Raw genomic sequence first — 20567 nt, 5'->3', positions numbered from 1 at the left:
AATGCCCAAGTTTGTAAAATACAATAGGTGTCAACCAATTAAAAAAAAAAAAATCAACTAATGCCCAATGTAAATAAATCCAATTTTCAGAACGGAATATTAATGCCAGTAATTAGATTCAAATATTACCACCATCCCTTCACATGTTAGCGAGATAGATACATACATATATACACACACACACACATAATCACTATGTAAAACACTCATAATGATGCCTCTATAGGGTTTTATGATGAGGTATATGAGGCTTAAGCATGAACAAGTTACTGTAAATATATAGTGTTGTAAACTACATTTCCAATATAGCTTTCATCATGAACTTTACAAGATATAAAAAAAAGCCTCAGTGTCAAACTCGTAAGGTATTTATTGAGACTAGAATAATGGCAAGAAAAAACCCAAACACATAGGCAATAGAAATATAAACAGCCCTTTTATTAGATATTTTGAATGAACACGGATTATAAATTCATAAAATACTTTTAAATTAATTTAAAAAACATACATATGGAGCATGCGTCAGTTTTTGTGAAAGAATGAAATTTTAACCCCCCCATGTTAAATACACATTTCTTCACAGAAGCCATTACTTGCTCGGCTGAAGAAACAAATCATGGACATTAAAAGAAAACAAGTTGTTTACTTTACACATGAGGTAGCCAACAGGTAACTCTCCAGCCACTGTTAACACTGTAAATGGTTATAAGCACACACCTTTTCTATTAGGCCATTGATAATGCATCATGGGAATTATAGTTCCGCAACAGCCGGAGGGCTACCACAGTTGGGTGTCCACACACTAATTTCTTTGCCAATAAGCAAGGAACGGTGAAACTACATGTGTTACAGAAAACATGGCTGTCCCCAGCAGTAAGAAGCACACCGACACATTGCTGGAAATACAACTGATGTGGTGCAATTATAGCACTTATAAAACCAATATAAATAATGTTCTGTACAAAGCACCGGTTTATTCTATACAACTAATTCATCGCAGGGCGACAGGCAATCCATAAGCCACGGGCGCCGCACCAGTTAGGAACCTCAGCTTGGGTGCTTGTCGAGACTCTGACAGGTATTTCAGAAGAGGGGCCCCGGGGCCAGCTTTAAGCCAACTCTGCAGAAAGGCCACGGTGTATCGGTCAATCTCCCGGTCCGTGACGTCCCACAAGTTCCCAAGAACTAGAGGGCTGCAAAATGGAAAGGAGAGAAGAGCATATTTAACCAATGGCCAGACCTTCGAAACAAGTAATCTGTGTAATTATTGGGAGGAACAAACCTAGAATCTGTAGAAAAAACAAAAAGTTACCCTTTTCCTTTAACTGATTAATGTCCAAGCCCCTTGTGAAATCTTATACTGCACAAACATATGCACAGACAGGCTGGCTCCGTAGGAACCAAGATAAGTGTGCGAAATGCGTTCATAGGAAGGAATAGAGCAGCAGATCTGTTATGGTCCATTTTAAATTACATACTAGAGAGCTGTTAATATTTTGTGTAAGTGGAACTGCATCAAAGTCAAAATAAACACTCCATTAAAAATAGACAGGTGCACCGATTGCGTCAGGTTTATAGTTTACAGGATATAAGAGCTGCTATTCTAGCCCCAATCCTACCAGCTGCGTATACCCTGCTGCTCACTATATAAATGAGCTGCCTAACTTACCATCCCGCCATCAGGTACTTTAGCACAATGCCGGCTCCCTCCAAATCTCCTCGAACTGCCAAGGCAGCACTGCTACAGCCGAAAAGCAACACCACCGCATTACAGTCCAAGCGCTGGAGACTATGGGCGTCTAAGAAGTGCGCTCCGGCACCGTGCCCAACATAGCTGCGGAAAGGATGAACCAGGGTCAGGGAGAGAGTGGTTCACAGGACTTATTTATTTCTACGGTATTTTATCGCATACTTACATGTATAGATCTTGTTTTGCGAGCGCACACTGAAGCTGATCAGATTTTGGAGCACATCTGATCACTCCTTTCCAACCAGGCTCACTACAAATAAAGCAACAGGCCTGGTTGATAAGAGGTCATTTGGCACATTTTTAGAGAGCAATCTCTGGACAAACTTCTAAATTCAAGCAACCAAAACAGCAACTAATCAGATGTTCTGGCAGCGTGTCCCATCGTAAGGACTTCTCCTTACAGCAGTTCTTATGACATTGCCTCTAGATTAAAAACCCTTGGATAACCAAGTTTAGTATAGTACTTTAGTTGGAAAGGTCCCCCAAATCGCATGACCGCCTATTGGGGCGATTGCAGGTTGACAGATAGGGGATGCATTGTAATAATGTGATAAAGTCTATGCACAGCACTGTTTAAATGATCAAAGAATTATGTATCCATGGTACTTTCAAGTCCCATGCAAGTATTATATGCAATTATATGGTAGGACATGCAGATTAAAAAAGGGACAGGTAGATCTCTTTTTAGACACAATCCATATGATTTCTATCTAGCTCGTGCAACAGCTAGCATGTTATTTCCAACTCAGAGAGCTGAAGCTGCAGGCCAATACATGCCTGTTCCACATCGCTTCAATGTACGATTGCTACCTTAGAAGCCTTCATGTTTGCTTTACAAAAAACAGAAACATTGTAACTTGCACTTACTTTTTAAACCATTCCCTGAACCTTTCCTCTGTGCCCGGAAGGTTTGCGTGAGGGTTGAGCACGTAGAAGGTTTGTTTAGGGTCCACACCTCTAACAAGGGTTGCCTGAGGCTGGTGCTGCAAGATGGAAGAAAACAAAGAAAAAAAAAATGGCTCACAACACTACCTTCAAGTTATTGTTCTTTGCCAAGACAACATTTGTGTGCTAAAAAAATACAACCTTCTTAGGATCTCAAAAAGATATATTACCTTAAAATGATAGCAACTTCACTACACATTATATACATACATAGGTGTGTGCGTTGGGGGTACCATTTTTTTTTTTATAAGACATGGGTGGGAGAACAAACATTTGGGAGAAATCCAAGCAGACAGCAGGTAAGTCCCTACCTTTCCGAGCAGGCCATAGCTGAGCAAGAAATGCAGAGACGGGAGACGGGTGACTGATGCGGCCAGCAGACAGGGGATGCTTTCCCAGGGCAGTTTCTGGAGGTGCTGGTAGAAAGAAAATACAAATATCTTCAGACTCAACTCAACAGACGCACACACAGTCCAAAAAGCAAAACTCATAACCGATTTGGGGTTTAAGTAAACTACATACGCAGCTTTACTGCAACTTAAGAATAATAGGTCTGGACATGGAGCACAAATTAACAAATTGTGTGAGCTTATTTTGTCAAGTACATCCTGTTGGTGTCTGGCACATCATGAAGTTAAATGGGTGTTGCTGGAATGCCTGGATGTTAAAAAAGGCAGCAGGGGCCACGTCTGATTGCTTCCCGGCGCAACAACGTGCCCCATTAATATGGCCGTCAAAAAAAAAAAAAAAAAAAAAAAAAAAAAAAAGTTCACAAGAGGGACTCTCCAGACCACCCTGAACGCTAAACTCCCCCTGAAGGTTGAATAAAGGTACTGCGTTTAAGTCAGTGGAGACCCTCTTACTAATCAGTGTCATATATTTAAACAAAAGTCTTGCCATAGAAAGCGTTACACACACTTTCTCCCACCACCCCTACTGAGTTATTTGGCACGTCAAGTAAACATTTGTACTTTGGTCAAAATACAGTTCTAAAGTCAATTATACTACAATTTGTAGTATTGTACAGAGCTACAGAATTTGATGGCGCTATATAAAAATCAATGAATAATAAAAAGAATGACAACTGAGTATTTTTTTTTTTGTTTTTTTAAAGTTTATATTGACCGAGTGGGAAAAAACAATACACAAAGACAATCCATGCAGCATGCTAAACACACTATGAGTAAAGCACATTTTAAGCAAAGCTACTTGGATAGTAAGTAGACTATTCTCACCTTGTCCAGTATAAGAACCAGATGGCCTTCGGTGTGTTCGGTGCTGGATTTAACCCTTTCCACTGATGCTTGCAGGAGTTCCTGAGCCCTTTCGGGCTGGGAGAAACCAAAACACTGGACAAATGAACTAATAAGCTGAGGTGTGAGGTGATGGCTACCCCCCAACACAGCCTGTAAAAGAAAAGGATAGGTGTTAAAGCACTGATACTGTACTGTTGTGGTTTTTGATCCCATAAATCAATTTGCCATTACCTTCAAAAGTGAAGTGTTCAAGGTGTTCAAGCCACAATGTGACAAAGCTTTAGATAATCTGCGAGATTCTTCTGCTACAGCAGAGACAGAACATGGGGGCATAAGCAGCCCCTTCCAGCAGTGCAGGATCTGATCCTCAAGTGACTGGATCAAAGCCTTTGAAGGAAATATAGATTATGAATCCATTGGGGCAAATCTCACAGCATATTGTACCAAGTTCATTTCATGTCAATATTTAAACATCTGTGTGTTATGGAGAGGGGACATTTTCTTCTCAGCTCTCCTACCTTCATTCGACTGTCCACTCTCATGCGTCCTTCCCACCACTCCTTTTTTGACGTCAAGTTGTTTATTATTTTCTGCTGCTTCTGAATTTCATCAAATTCTTGTAGGGCACAGCTCAGAGGCACCTGGAGGACAAGGCAAATAGAGACGTTTGCAGATTTCATTCACTCTAGTTGGGGTCAAGGAATCTAAAAATACATATGCACGATCACACATCAGGAAAAAACAAAAGACAAAAACAAAAAACAAAACAAAAACCACACCTCTGGCTACTGTATGGAATGTTATCTTAAAGAATATGCCAATACACACCGACTCATTTATTGAATCGCTTAACATTATCCAAGTATGAGGGTACCTTCAGGTGAGAAGTAGGTATCTGCACCGTGACTGGGGCACTTCCAAATTCAAGTCTTGTCAACAGTAGGTGATCACCAGGATTACTTGATTGAGAATCAGCAAGTGCTAGTATGCACACAGCTGTATCTGTTTAACAAAACAAAAACTCGATCAGTGGTCATATTCAGACTAAATTCTGTAAGCAGATATCAGGCACGGTGAGTGACATACGTGGTGGGATCAGTTGAAGTTGTTCTCTGAAATGCTGGATGTCCAATGCCTGCTTTGGAAAGCGGAACAGTACCTCCAGGTCAGAGAGATGCTGAGCCTTGGCATCTTTATCATCTGACAGAGACAGGCCCTGGAGACGGTCAGACATATCCCCGGAGCTTTCCTTCCTTAGTTTCCTAGAAGCAGCAGATTAGCATGACAATTATACTCAAGTCAGAAACACATATATTGTATAACCTTACCCCTTAAGATAGGTTGACCATCTAAATATACAACTTTATTAACCCAATAGAACAAAAATAGGTTTACACTTATTTTTTGGCACATTTGCCATTTGGTTTTGCCGTCACCTGGCGTTAGAACAAATTCCCGACATTCCCCATTATTATGGGGAAACAGCTTCTTGATCCAAGGAGAGATCTGACTGCCATTCTGGGGTCAAGAAGGAATTTTTCCCTAGTTTGTGCAAAATTGGAAAGAGCCACAACTGGATTTTTTGCCTTCTGTAACTATCTGCAGGGCGTTTTTCACAATTTACTCATCTTAAGGATAAATTGGGCAGAACACAAATTCTCACAGAACACAGAATGGAGACAGTGGGCAGGGTAAAAAGGCATTATTAGAAAACTCAGTAACACGCGGAGATAACTAACCGCAGCTTTCTGTGAATGTCACCGTTGAGTTGGTGCCGCAGCGTGATGGAAACGGACTCGCTAACCAGAAGCGACGTGGTGTAGGAGTCTTGCCCCCCAGTGCACAATGCAAGGAGGCGGCATAAGCGGGAATATAGGATGCTTGGAGGAAAATGAGCTACGGATTCCAGAGCCTCACGGAGAAGAGAGGAAACAGAGTCCAGTTCAGTGATGCCTGAGCAGACATAAAAACATTGTGCGTTAATCGATTGAAAAAAAACATTTCTAAATTATTTTAATGTCCTAGGTTTGTGCTTTATAAACCTCTTGAGCCAACTGGACTACAACTGCTACAGGAGAGCGGCGACATTCTCATATCAGATTTTCCATAACAAAGCTTGTGTCACTGTCCCCATATATAGGCTGAAGACTTAGATACAATAAGCAAGATTAGGTCAATGCCCCTTTTTTTGCTATGTCTGAAATCAATGTAAAATTTCTAAACCGCAGCCCAAGATGTTTCACTGGCGTCTCAAAACTCTATTAAGCCACACAAGCTAAATTGAAACATGGAGAAATGCAGAAACAAGCCTTTGTTTAATCCAAGATGGAGTCCAATGCGTAAGATTCAAAGACAATGGAGGATGACCCTGAGCTAGCAGACACTTACTGAAAGTATCAGGCAGGGAAGACAAAAGGCCACTGATGCTAAACAGGTTTGGATCAGCTTGACGCTCTTTTAAGTCCATAGTCCAACTCTGACGTTCTGTTCCAGCATCTCTTCTTAAAACTTCACACTCTGCCACCGTTCTGACTTCTTTCTTTGGGGCTTTAAGTGCCTTCCGACTAACTGTACAGCAAGAGAAGAGTAGATTGTCAGATAAGTCATCGGAAAACACAAGCTGCAGTAGTATGAAAGTAACAAGTGTCCCACCTCTTAGTGGTTTTTTCTCCTCTGTGTCAGAGCCCCTCAACTCTTCAATACTGTCATTCAGGAAACACTCTGGTTCCTCCTTTATAGACCTCAACACCTCTACTTCTTTTGGAGCAGAGTCTCTCTTCCCTTGCTGTCGTCGCGTTTGCAGACCAGTTGGGCTACACTCTTTGGAAGCTTTCTTTGTGCTGGGTCTCCCTCTCCTGGGCTTGCTCTTTAAACTACCTTCTTCCTCATCAGACTCAGGGGGTCCTTGCATTGCCGTACTCCTTCCTATCCCCCTCCCTCGGGCTCCAGATCTCGTACGCCCTGTTTTTTTCGAGCTCAGATCCGGATCATTGTCTGGCATTTCAAGATCACTGTCGCTGAAATTAACCTGGAAGAAAGATTGCGATATAATCAGATCCTTCGGATTAATCAGTGTTCTAAAATTAAAACAGGATATTATGTGCATTTTATGAAAATATAAAACCCAACCATCTTGCATAAATAACATTTAATGGAGCAAAATACATACAATTTGCTGTACCAAACATTTAACTGTTCAGCGGTTAGAGCAATAGAATAGTTAATTAGTATAACGTTTCCTAATCTCCTAGAAAGTATATGACACGTTAATGTGTTCCTTTATAAATGCCGCAGCACAATAACCAATACTGCTATGAATACTTTAAAACTTAGTATATCACTAGCAAAACATGTTGGTAAAATAAACCCTGCCAGGACTGACCTGACTGATTAAGTCCAATGAAAGATTCAAGTACCAATATGTGATTAAGCTAATCTAAAGCTCCTGAACTGTTTTACACATGGCCTTGTTGATAACTAAAGAAACCCTTCAGTCCTGGGGCTGTAAATGCATGCATACAAACATACATGTATGTTTGGTACCAATAAAGCTACAGCTTTCATTAACGTGCATTTATCATTAATTTGCTTGGTGGCATTTTAAAGAAAGCTTCATTGCCTCTGTATAATACTATATAACATGGGCGCAAATGAACAGATTTAATTATAGGCGAGTATTGGTAGATTTAGCCACAATGTTTTAAGCTTGCACACATGCCACAAATAGACATTAAGGGATGCAAAAACAGACAATGTTGGTGTGCATGCCACATGTACAATTTGCTCCTGCTTTATCACAAAGGTCAGGCAGTGCTGATGGAAACATCCAACAGTTTACTTACAGTTAGGTACATTATAAAAGCACCATTTACCTAGTCTATATAAAATAAAAAAAGACCGACCTTTATAACAGTCCTTGTTTTGCGTCTCCTGGGTGCTCTTGACAGTAATTCTGGCATGGGGGATTCTTCATTATATACAGAGACGCTGCTTTTTTGGGGGAGGGTGGAGATGGCAGGTTTTGGTTGTAGGGGTGGAGAGTCTTTCCTCATAGGAGTTGACTGTGGTTTGGTGGATATGAGTGGAAGCTCCGAGTCAGACTCATCCAGGCAGAAGGTGGGGTGAAGATCTTCAGAAACTTTAATAGTAACTTTCTTTTTGTTGGCGACCACACTGTGTGTTAATAACTTGCTCTCAGCATCAGCATCTTTTTGTGCGCTACGCTGTGGTTGCCAGCCCCATGCCTGCATGAACAGATCTGCAATACACCCTCCATGCTTAGTAGCAAGTTTATAGATAGAATTCAATGCTTTAGCCAGGAGAAGACCTGCCCTCCAGTACTTGGGAAAACTAGCTGGACGGGATGACAGGAAGTTCAGACCATCTTCCAGAGTTTTTTCTGGAAGCTTTGCAGGGGGGCTCAGGGATGCAAGCGAAAAGTAGACCCTTGCAGTGATCTCGTCAGCCACACCTAATTCAGCAGACCTCATATCATCACCTCTGTTGACAAGAACTTGCATGACTCTAGAAAAGCGCCGGTTTATAGACAGACATCGACACAGGGCCATTTTCAGTAGCTCACGGCTCTGGGAATCATTCTCAGCACGAACCACCATCCACCGAGTGCAGAGCAAAGATAATACTAGATCAGAACAAAGGTCACATTCGCAATCGTCATCATGGGACACAAAGCCTGGAAGAGTCTTCTCAGAGAGAGGGTGAGGTGTAGGGGACTCTGGAGGCTTTGCCAAGTCTCTGGTTTCTACATACTGAAGAGCAATACCCTTGAGAAAGTCATCCTTTGGTGGACTTGGAGGCGGCTCAGCAGCATGGCTCTTTTTATTTGGCTTCTTTCCTTTGGATAGTTTTATCTCCACCACCTTCTTCTGAGCTTTCATTGTGAAATCTGATAGAAAGCGAGAAGTAGTCATAAAACCAAAAGACACAACAACAAAAAAAAAACCTGAAAACAAACATTTGAATAATCTGTATCTACCAGTACAAGACTCCATCAGGAAAACCACATACTGCAGGTCTTCTTCACAGAGTGGATTTTCTGAGCGAAGAGTCTCCAGTTCTGCTTTTTTCACCAAGAAATCTGCACAACTGAAATGTTGCATGGATAATATTAAAAAGATACCGGACAGAAACATGGCCCTAAATGCTTCAGAATTACCTTTGTATGGTCAACAAGAAGTGTTGGAATAAACGTGCAACCACCCCCCCCCAGCAGTTTTGAGGAAGGTAAAGGTGTTATACAGGAATTAATAGAGGATGTTAACATTCCATTCTAAATCATTCACGCTAGTGTAGAGTGATTTATAATACCTCTTCTACCAAATAAACGTCAAAAGGTTAGACAGAATAAAAGCAACAGAACAAGTATTTAAAACTGACTGAATACTTACTGTCGCATGCTTTGCAGATTTTTTGCTAGCCTAAGCCCTTCAAGACAAAATGATTTGGCCTCAGAAACACTGCCCATGCGGCACAGGGTTGTGATGAGATCCTGGGAGCAGCTAAGGAGATCAGCAAGCACCTGCCACTTCTGAAGAAGGTTTTCTCCTGATCATAATAGATATCTTGATTACTATTTTGAAGACATCCAGTCACAGTAGTTTTTAATACTGTCCACCTACATACCATTATCCACAAAACGCACTTCAGAAGATGATTTAGTAGAGGACAACACATCATTCCCAAGCAGTAGCAGTACAATGCTTCGCAGGAGCTTGTGGGCTTCTGTCAGAGCAGACTCAGGGGTATACCAACCTAAAGCCGAGAGTTAAACAAATCTAATCAAAGATGTTCTAGATGCATGCTTCTAAACGTAGTTTCTACCAAGGAGTGATGTCTTTGCCTCACCGAATGCATGCAGCTGCTTGAGGAATTTTGGACAGAGGATTGTTGGTGGGAGCCTTAGGTACATTGAGATCTGCTGGAGGACTTGAACTTTTAATAAGTACCATGCCTTGGCCGACTTCTGTAGGGATGGGTGCTGAAGTATACCCACCAGCAATTCTAAACCTTCCTCAACCTTTATGGAATCAGAGAAAAATACATTTAGAAAGCTTGTCATTTATGGATCAGGATGAAATTTTATAAAATGGAAAATCTTTTAAAAGGGGAGCTCAATGGAAACATGTTTAGAATAAATTAATCTAAAGGTTCTGGACATATCCACTTAACTTACAAAGGTTTCACAAACTAAAAGAAAGAAAGTTGCCACTTAAGGATAAGTGCATTTGACAAACTACCCACTCTCACCCCACTTGCCTTGTGTGTGTCACGGTACAGATGGCTGCAGAGGAGTTGGCACATGAGCTGAGCCAGTGTATAACTTTCACTGGCCGTGTCAGCACATTTTAATACCTCCTCTGCCTCCTGCAGAATCACCTGTGGGCATATAAAAAATAAGAAAAAAAAAACCCATAAATAAACCTCCTCTTTGGAAGCCAGATCCATTTCCTTTTCTTTATATGCCTCAGTTTTAGGCATTTAGAATGTTTCCTGGGTGTGGGTATATCTATGCTAGGGCCCTAAAAGCCAAACATAATATGTATTTAACTTACACAAGCATGCTTAACCCCTTCGAGACAAAGGCTGATTTTACTTTTTGTACCCTTTGTGACAATGGCCTTTTTAACATTTCTGCGCTGCTTGTGTTTAGCTGTAATTTTCTTCTTTCCCGTTTACTGAACCCACACACATTAGATATTGTTTTTTTCAGGACAAGAAGGGCTTTCTTTAGATGACATTGTTTTGATTGTATCATATTATTTACTATTAAAAAAATTATAAAATATGGTGAAAAATTTAGAAAAAAATGACTGTTTCTAACTTTTAGTTGAAAAATCTTTTACTCATCTATAAAAGGTAATGAAAAAACCTGCTAAATAGATTCTACTATTTGTCCTGAGTTTAGAAATACCCAATGTTTTTATGTTTTTTTGCTTTTTTCTACCCATTATGGGGCAATAAGTACAGGTAGCGTTTTGCTATTTCAAAGCCATTTTTTCCAAATCTGGTAATTCTTCCCCCCATGTGCCATTTCGGGTATCTTTGAACCCGGCCAATGCAATTTACCCCATCAAGTCATATATTTTTGAAAACTAGACAGCCCAGGGTATTCCAAATGCTAGTATTTTAACTCTTTCCATGCACCATATCTACCACCAGTCTTTGTCAAACTTTATGGTAGTCATTTTTTTGCATTTGTTTTGTCATACACATTTTACTTCAGGTATGAATTAAAATGTTCTAGTTTATGTCACTATCACAAAACACCCCAATATGTGTTCAGCAACATCTCCTGAGCGCAGCGATACCCCACATGAATGATTTTGCCTGGCTGTTTGGGGGCAAAAGGGCCACATTTGGGGCATGCGCATTTTTCAATGTTGAACTTTGGCATTTGGGGATCCACTGCCCATGCCCTATTTGGTACATCTTTGAGCCGGGCCATTTCAGTGTGCCCAATAAACCCATATATTTTTGAAAACTAGACACCCCAGGGTATTTCAAATGCTAGTATTTTAACTCTTTCCATGCACCATATCTACCACCAGTCTTTGTCAAACTTTGTGGTAGTCATTTTTTTGCATTTGGTTTTCCACACACATTTTAATTCAGGTATGAATTAAAATGTTCTCGTATATGTCACTATCACAAAACACCCCAATATGTGTTCAGCAACATCTCCTGAGTACAGCGATACCTCACATGAATGATTTTGCCTGGCTGTTTTGGGGCAAAAGGGCCACATTTGGGGCATGCGCTTTTTTCAATGTTGAACTTTGGCATTTGGGATCCACTGCCCATGCCCTATTTGGTATGCCCAACAAAACCATATATTTTTCAAAACTAGACACCACAGGGTATTTTAAATGCTGGTATTTTAACTCTTTGCATGCACATATTTTACCACCAGCATTTTTTCAAAGTTTGCAGTAATATTTTTGTGTGTGTATTTTTCCCACACACACCTACTTTATGTATGAATTTACAGCTCCTGGTATATGCCGCTGTCACACGACACCCCATAATGTGTTCAGCAACATCTCCTGAGTGCAGTGATACCCCACATGCATGGGTGTGTCATTTTTTGGGGGAACTAAAAGGCCACATTTGGTACGTGTGCATTTTTCTAATTGGAAATTAGATGTGTGGCCATCCTTCCCCCCGTGTTAATTGGGACGTTGTTGAACCTGGCCCATTCAATTTACCCCATCAAATCATACATTTTTTAAAAGTAGACACCCCACGGGCATTTAATATGCCAGTATTTTAACTCTTTCCATGCGAGAATTGTTTTAAGCTAATATGCTAATTTTAGGACTTGCTCACAAAAATATATTTTTTATATATATATATATTTTTTTTTTATTTTTTTTTTTTAAAAAAATTTAACATTTTTTTTCAACTTGGAGGTTCCCCTGATAGTGACATCAGTGGGAAATGATTTTTACATTTTACTGTTTTTTTACTATTTTTTTCTAATTATTATTAATTTTATTTTATTTTTTAATTTATTTTTACTAATCACACTGATTAGAAAGCTGGGCTCCATTGACTTGCATGGTGAATGCAGTACCTGTATTCAACCTGCAAGTGGAGCCAAAGTTCTCTAGATGGTCTGGACCATCTAGCGAACTTTTAAAATTTGTGGTTCCTGTTACAGGACGGCGGCCATCTTCCTTGATGGCGAAGATTGCCGGCAGCTGCGGCTGTGACCGCTCTCCGGAGCGGTCACAGCCCATCAAAAGGTTAGTGTTTGGTGTCGCTGGATGCCTCCTGATCGAGGCATTCCAGCGACACCATTTAAGTTTAGGAGGCGATCGTCGATCGCCTCCTAAACGCTTTTAAAACGGGCGTCCGCCGCCATACAAAGTATGGCGGATGTTGACGCCCCGTGGAGGGGCCAGAGATGGCCCCTTCGTGCCGATCGCGGCGTTGCTGAATGCCTCGAGGTCGAGGCATTCAGCAACGCTTTTTGGGTGCAGAAAGCGATAGTAGATCGCTTTCTGCACCCGTTTAAAGACGTGCCGGTCCTGGCACGTCAATTGTCGTAAAGCACATGCTTTTCCGTGCCGTGCCAGGACCGGCAATTGTCATTAAGGGGTTAAAAAACAACATGTACTAATTATAAATGTCTCCATTACAGAGCTATAAAAAAGTTAAAATTGACATAAAAAGTCCTAAAAAGCCCTGCCCACTAGCCACACCTCTTAACGCACCTCCTTCAAATCAAAGTGACCTTCTTTGGTAATTTGAAATGCTAGTAAGGGCATCATGGAATATTTTATACTGTGCTCAGTCATGTGGGGACATAAGCCAAGCCAATTACCTAACCGATAAGCCAACCATGTTTGTGAGATGCTAGAAAAAGGTGATAGCATACCTGACTGTGTTGTGGACTCTCCAAATAGAACAGCAGCCTACTCAGCTGGCACAATGCTCCCACCTGGCGGATATAATCTCCCATGCAGTGACACAGGTGACTGGCAAGCTGGAAGCTTTGTATGGACTGTAGTGGCTACAAAGAAGAAGGAAAGTGTGTTTGTGAAACATTTTATTAACCAGGCAGCCTACATGATAAAAGCTTTCCAAACTGACTTTTTAAAGCAGCAGATACTCACCTTCCCCATCAGACGGAAAAGTGACCCCAGCAAGTGTAATGAGAACACAGTTTGCTCCGCATTGTTCAGTGGCGGGACCTGAGAACCACAAAGAAGACCTTTCCACAGATTTAAAGCTTCATCCAAAGCTTTCATAGGTCCTAACAAGTTAAATAAGAGCAAGATTTAAGTTAGCTGCTTAAAATCAAACTCTTTTACAGGTATATAGCAATGTATTTGTTCTCACCAGCTTCTCCCGCTAGCGTAAAACAAATGCCATCCCTCACAGACTGGTCGTCATGAAGCTTGTCTTCATAGTTTAGGTCATTTGGTTCAAACTCTACACCTGTCCACTGGCGATGACTCTCCAGCTTTGCTTTTCTTTGCTGCTCCTCTAAACCCTTAGGGGGAAGAAAGGCCAAATAGGCTCAAATATCACTTTTTATGGGGATATTAAACAGAATGAAAAAGGCACACACAAACATATTGGTTAATAGAACTACAACTTTACTAGTGCATATAAACTGTATTTTAGAGTGACAAAATAAAGTCTAGGTCTCTAATCTAATGGCCCATTTACTCATCTTTACAATTCCAGCTAATCAACCCCCTTGAAGCCGATAGATCATGGGTTAATTAAAATTTAAGTGTATGTCGTACCTCCTGCATGTTGGCTTCCAGCGTGCAGATATACTGCCAGAGAAGCGCCTGGGCTTTAACATCTACCAAGCACCCAGCTGTTGCAGAATGGCCTGAGGCAGATGTCAGGAGACGAAGAGAATCCTGGATAGCATCTAGAGCAGTGCTAAAAGAGGACCACAATTATTTATTATAATCTTTAAGCCTTGATGGGGGGAAAAAAAAAAAAAAAAAAAAAAAAAAAAAAAAAAGAAAAATAACCATTCCTAAGGATGAGTTTAGACAGCCAATTCTACTTAAAACACACAAAAAAAAAAGTTAATTTCTTTGGTTTTTAAGTTTCAAGAAGATGCCAAAACAGAAATTTACCAATTGCATCTTTTTTTTTTTTTTTTAATCCCACAATTTTCCTATCACTGTTTTTTTTGTTAATAGGGTAGACCTTCCCCACCCCTGTCAGAATATGTCTCGAGTATGTAAATTTTAATGTCGGCTTTAAAATGTGAAATATTTTCACAGTCCCCTGTTGTAACTGCTACTGAATCTCATAGCACTATATTAATCTAATTTACTGTAATGATCGCTCTTTGCTCTTCCTGATGAATAAAGAGATCGGCATGAACATCGAGTGAGCGCCAGAACAGATAGAGATCACTTAAACAGCAATGAGAGATTCTCTCTACAAAAGATTTAACAGCAGTGACTTGATTGCCAAAGTCAGTCTCATTACTAATACACTTTGTTAAGGGACCTATGCAGCAACATCTCCTCTGAGAAAATCAATTGTGAGGAGATGTATTAACTAAGAAAAACACAAACCGGCAGTAGTTGTTATTCAAATTATTGCGGCCGTTTTTTGGGTTTTTTTTATTCACAATCTGCCTCTTAATGCAGAAGAGCTTCTCCTACTTACCAGTCTGTATGGCGGGTGAAGTCATGATAACACAAGACCTGAGCAAGCTCAAGAAGGAAAGGGGCCCGGTGATGCTGAAGGCTGCCCCCTTCACTGCACAGCTCGAGCAGATCACAGATAGTGTTATAACGCTCCTGCCCTGTGTCACCGTGTACAGACTTGTACCCTCTCATTTCCTCAGCCAGGATGGAGACCATGAGCTCTGGATCCACAGGATGGTCACTGAGCCCATCTTTCAGAGTACTTGATAAGAGAAAAGAACATGATTAGAAGAAACATGCCACCATGCATCTAAGCCCCCACAAAATAAAGGTGCCTTGAGACTATAATTAGAAGCACTTACTGCAGCCTCAGATCCTCTACTCCATTCTTTGCACCATCCATTTTAAGCCTGACCCACAGGGCAACCGGCTCGGTCATCTGCTGGCGAATCTGACTTCTCAGAGCCCGCAACCAGAGAACTACAGCTGCAAGACCCAGCTCGGTCTGGCCGGCTTTCCTCAGGCTCTCCGCATACAGTCGGAAACAGCGGTGGAGCTGAAGTATGAAAAGGTCTCCAGATTAAATCAAGCCCATATCTTTACATAAGGAGATACATTTTATTTAATGTAAAACAACGAAAAAAAGATGGCATGATCATTAACCTTTACACAAAGATTTAAATCATGAAACTGTCCTGGAAACCTAAAAAGGTATAATTTGTACATTACGTTTAAAGAATTGTTAATAGCGATAATTAAACTTTGTTATTTAGACCCCTCCAATCTTTAAAACACTTAATATCAAATATGAAATGGCAAAAAAACCAACAAATGCATAAAACTATCATTAATTGCAAAAACATGTCTGCATATCTTTCACATTAGTTCATATAGCCATTCAACAGTTTATTTCCCTACTTGGAGTGCTTGAGACTTACTCTCTCCAATGACAGATCTGGATCTCCATCAGGACCAGCCACAGCAAGGTGGTTGCAAAGGGGAGACACTAGCTCTGATGCTTCCTCATACTTCTTCTGGTTGTAGAACCAGTAAGCCACATTATGGACACATGAAGCTACCAAAAAAAGAGAATTTCATGACATCTTTGTTCAGATATTTAGTGCCCAACCAGTCCCCCATAAATGGCTTAAGACAGAGATGCTGACATACAAACCTGTTAGGTTTAAAAAGTCTGCAGCATCTTGTCCAGACAGACCCTGGAAGGATCCTAGTATCCTGGAAATCATATCTTTGCACGCTGCCATCAGCTGCTGCAGATCACAGGAACGGAGATCCTGCAAACATGGACAGCCTCATTAACAATAGAAAACGTACCTATTAGATAAAGCCGATCACTACTTTCTGCTAAAGTTGGGAGCACAGATATGGGATCAACTATTTAGATGAAAAGCACTGCACCATGCCCATTCAATGTTACTCTATAAGCCCCAAAATATATTCACAGCCAGATAGTGCTCAGACACCATTGTATTCTAAAGCGGCAATTTCCGTTTACACTTATTACCCTGTATTAATATATTACATGGGCTGCCGCTTCACGATAACGCAAGATAAACTTGTAATAGACAAGTACCTTGCAGCTCTGGAGGAAGAAACAGGCAGCATTTGAGAACTGCTGGAGACCACTGAACTGCTGCTGTTTCAAGGAACGGAGCTGGCGACCCGCATCATTTGGGACCTGGACGAAATACAAAATACCTTCTATATTTGCAAGAAAGGACTTATGAGGCAGAGACATCTGAAGCTGGTCCTGCTGAGAGGATCTGTACGGTGTACACAAATGCAGACCGTGACAAAACACCTATATTCTACACTATTAATTGGATCTGAACTAAAGCACCCCTTGTCAAATGAAGCTACTGGAGGGTCTAAGTCCAAAGGGCTGTTGTAGCTTATTTAAAAATAGCATAGTTTGCAGGACCTGAAATTGGCAATGGTGTACACATAATTTCCTTAAGGGTGGAAGGAGGGGTCATTTTATGATGCAAACACGCTAATCACTTTTACTCACAACGATATACATTACACTCAAATAATGCCACTGACAGCCAAACATGCAGTCATCAACAAACATGCTCCTCATGATCAGCTTATATTGAGCCCAAGATATTGAGCCCAAGATATTGATCAGTGACCCAAGACCATGGATAACTCCCCTGAAGTCCTTGGTAAGCTTGTCTCGATATGCAGGATCGCTGAAGTCACCACACTACAGTGACTGACCTTTTTTGTCATTTTGTGATCTAGTAATTTCATTAGATGTGAAATAAACGTCATTTTTAACATTTGTTAATTTTGCAATAGAAAAACAATAGTTTTATCCTCATCCTCCCATTGATGTCTGAATAGATCACACTTGTTTAGTGCTGGAGATAAGAACTTTAAAACAACGTCATAATTTTTTCTTATTATATGAACAATGAATATAGCCATTCGAGAAATCAGAGGTTGCTTCTGCGGGGACCTTCATGGTCCTGAAAGTTTTTGCAACTCATATACTCTTTCTGTGCCGGCTTAATAAAAACATTACACACAACCGCAGACTGTCAATTTCAAAGTCCAGCTATCATTTCTGCACCTTACAGTAACATGCTAACATTCAGAATTTGTGTACACATGCCAAGACCACACACACACACACACACACACTATATGCTGACATACACACCCACGCGAATGTCATACATACACCACACTATACACACCAATGCTACAATCTTATCTACATATACACACTGGCTAACAGTATACATATATAAAATCACACTCAGGCACTATACATTTTCACTCCGACTGACTGCAGAACTATACATACACATTGACACTAGTATACACATACACTACCCCCCCCATCTCAACTTGGAGAGACCTGCCACGCTGCTGATCTTCTGCCATTGTGAATCCTGCATCCCAATCTTTCCTGCAAGGCACCCATTGGGGTCACGTAATGCACATTCTGACCACTGCAGCCCTCGCAGGAAAATGTGGCTAGTATGACAGACCATAATGATGGGGGAAACAAGACAATGGCTACACCCTTCATTTTTCTGACAGGTAAAACAAAAAAGTCGTGAGATACCTACCAAAGACATTTGTTTCTCCACAAGGTAATAGTGACACTCCATAAAACATGCCAAATTGAGGACTTCCTCAACATGTAGTGCCCTGGAGCCTGCAGCAGGCTTTAAGAGTACATCCAAACAGGAGACCGAGAACTGACAGCACTCACTCAACGCCTGACAAAGCCACCCTTCTCCAGAACTACAGGCTTTGCGAACTTTGTCCGTCATCCGATCTAAATGTTTCGCAATTCCATGGGATAGACCCGATTTTTGAACTTCCACAGAAAAACCTAAAAGGGATAAGCCAGCATTGCAACATCCCTCAGATCCCTTCAAACAACAACGTGCATGCTGAATTACATCTTGAGCCTCCTGAAAACAGTTTCTTTTGCATAGAAAGCGGCATCTCTCTAAAGTCAGCTCCACTAGGCAGCGAGTCCACCAACCTGTCCCTGACTCATACTCTACCAGATGTTTCACCAACAGAGTCCCAATAGTTTGGCTTAAGAAGTGTGCATCATCCTTGCCACATAGTTTTCCTTTGGACTCAAAAGCTACTGTTGCAAACTTGGCATGGCGCGATACGGACACAGGAGAGTCTCCACGTGATATAGATCCTTCTGTTAACATAAGAAACCGTAAGCCATGTAACCTAAGGCAAAGTATCTCACGATTGTTAGGGCAGGGATTTTTCTTTTGCTCTTGGTCTCCAGCTGCTTTCCATAGGAACTGAAAACTGCTTTTAGCCACAGCAATGAAGTCTCCTAAACTCTTCTGATCTGTGGGATAGCCGATAAGGCAGGAGTACAAGAGTTGTGATAACTGAAAGCAAGCTTCAAAGGATGATTCTCGTGCAGACACATTCTTTAGAAGGTGAAATAGTATCTTCTCCAGGTAGAAAGGTGTGCGTTGGGGGCTGGATGCCCCAAATCCTTGGCATGCAAGCTCTGCTAAAGAAACTAAACATTGCAGGTGCCGACCACTGCAAGAGGAGTCTCCAGCCCAATGGTTACAGGCACGCAGCACTCGATCACAAACCACCCGTTGATCAGCAAAACAATCAGAAGGAACCTTGTCACAAGGACCATCTAGGAGGCATGACTAAAATGCAAGAGAGGCAAAACCATGTGAGTTATGTTAAAATACAGATAAGCAAAAAAAGCACTTGTAAAGTCTTGTAAATTTTTAATTGTTTTGATACACCTAAGGACATAATGAAGCACCCGTAAGCCAGGCTGCTGCAGGCATGCGTTCCCAAGCCCAACCATCAACTGTTTATACAAAACATCAAAATTGAAAGCCCATACATATCAGGGATTACCTACACTGCACAGGCGTGTAGCATAAAATATAATTTTTATTCCAAAGGTTTAAAACTACATAAGTTCCCAAAAAATCCTGAACGATCCCTGAAGCATTTCGTCCACGCTGCGGGCTTAACCGTAGGACTGGCCATTGTACAGATATTAACACGTGTGAAAACTCACCTGCAGCTCTGTCTGCAGCTTCTCAGCTGCTTCAAGGGAGGACGTAAGCTTAATAAAATCTGCTCCTTTCAAGGCTTTCATCTCTTTCCACTAAAGGCAAGCACCCTAGAACAAGAAAAGAAATGTTGTCAACTTTATCGATTATAGCAAAGTAAAGCATCACTGCCATCATTAGAACAGGCAGAGGCGTCCAAGACGCTAGAAACTATTCACCATTGTTAAAATCATTATGGAAAAGGTAATAAATGTACCAAAAAGCCCCACTATATTTTATGTTAGCGTATCAGAAGTCATTTTCAGGGTGTTAAAAGATTGGAAATCTAAAAACTTTGAAAGCTTAACTATGACAGCTGGGCAAGCGATAAACGGTAGTCCTCCCTTGAACCGACTGATCTGTCCAGTTACGTCCCATCTCTACTTCCTCTCGCCTCTAAGCTTCTTGAAAGAATTGTTTATACCCAATTAACTAAGTTTCTTGACCCTCTTCAATCTGGTTTTTGCCCTCAACACTCTACTGAGACCGCCCTTACTAAAGTTACTAACGACTTACTCACTGCTAAATCTAAGGGCCACTACTCCATGCTAATCCTACTGGACCTTTCTGCTGCTTTTGACTCTGTGGACCACCCTCTTCTCCTTCAAACTCTTCATGCTCTTGGCCTCCATGACACTGCTCTCTCCTGGCTCACTTCCTACCTCTCTGATCATACCTTCAGCGTCTGTCTCCAGTAACAATTCCCCTCCCTCTCTCAGTTGGGGTACCCCAAGGCTTTGTTCTAGGACCCCTTCTGTTCTCTCTCTACACTTCCTCACTTGGCAAACTGATCGCATCCTTTGGCTTTCAATACTACCTGTATGCTGACAACACCCAGATCTATCAATCCTCCCCTGATCTT

General features: G+C 41.2%; 1 protein-coding gene across 1 annotated transcript; it reads right to left on the bottom strand.

Moving 5' to 3' along the window:
• Window positions 1–991: 991 nt before the first annotated feature.
• LOC149286567 (separin-like) lies at window positions 992–19752 on the bottom strand. The gene is made up of 29 exons (XM_089493969.1): window positions 19672–19752; window positions 18206–19285; window positions 16645–16800; window positions 16276–16396; window positions 16040–16176; window positions 15464–15657; window positions 15121–15363; window positions 14229–14373; window positions 13816–13969; window positions 13590–13729; window positions 13352–13486; window positions 10219–10347; window positions 9817–9988; window positions 9595–9723; window positions 9360–9516; window positions 8948–9057; window positions 7854–8857; window positions 6340–6979; window positions 5691–5904; window positions 5038–5213; window positions 4826–4953; window positions 4470–4592; window positions 4183–4338; window positions 3931–4101; window positions 3007–3111; window positions 2618–2733; window positions 1917–2000; window positions 1670–1834; window positions 992–1193 (listed from the first exon to the last, which is right to left on the bottom strand). The coding sequence occupies exons 1-29, from the start codon at window positions 19750–19752 to the stop codon at window positions 992–994; spliced, it is 6567 nt and encodes a 2188-aa protein (XP_089350095.1).
• Between the last annotated feature and the right edge of the window lie 815 nt (window positions 19753–20567).

Source organism: Sceloporus occidentalis, unplaced genomic scaffold (assembly GCF_023333645.1).
Source record: "Sceloporus occidentalis isolate IW3139 unplaced genomic scaffold, rSceOcc1.0.p SCAF_68, whole genome shotgun sequence".
Lineage (NCBI taxonomy): Eukaryota > Metazoa > Chordata > Lepidosauria > Squamata > Phrynosomatidae > Sceloporus > Sceloporus occidentalis.
This window is presented reverse-complemented; position numbering and strand designations above follow the sequence as displayed.

Bases quoted from the DNA above. Each gene is read 5' to 3' on its own strand.
- LOC149286567 (XM_089493969.1), bottom strand. From the start codon at position 19,752: ATGAAAGCCTTGAAAGGAGCAGATTTTATTAAGCTTACGTCCTCCCTT. The intron at 16,801-18,205 runs GTAGGTATCTCA...TATTTCGTCCAG, and splicing joins TGGAGAAACAAATGTCTTTG to GTCCCAAATGATGCGGGTCG. The intron at 16,177-16,275 runs GTTTGTATGTCA...TTTTTTTGGTAG, and splicing joins AGACTTTTTAAACCTAACAG to CTTCATGTGTCCATAATGTG.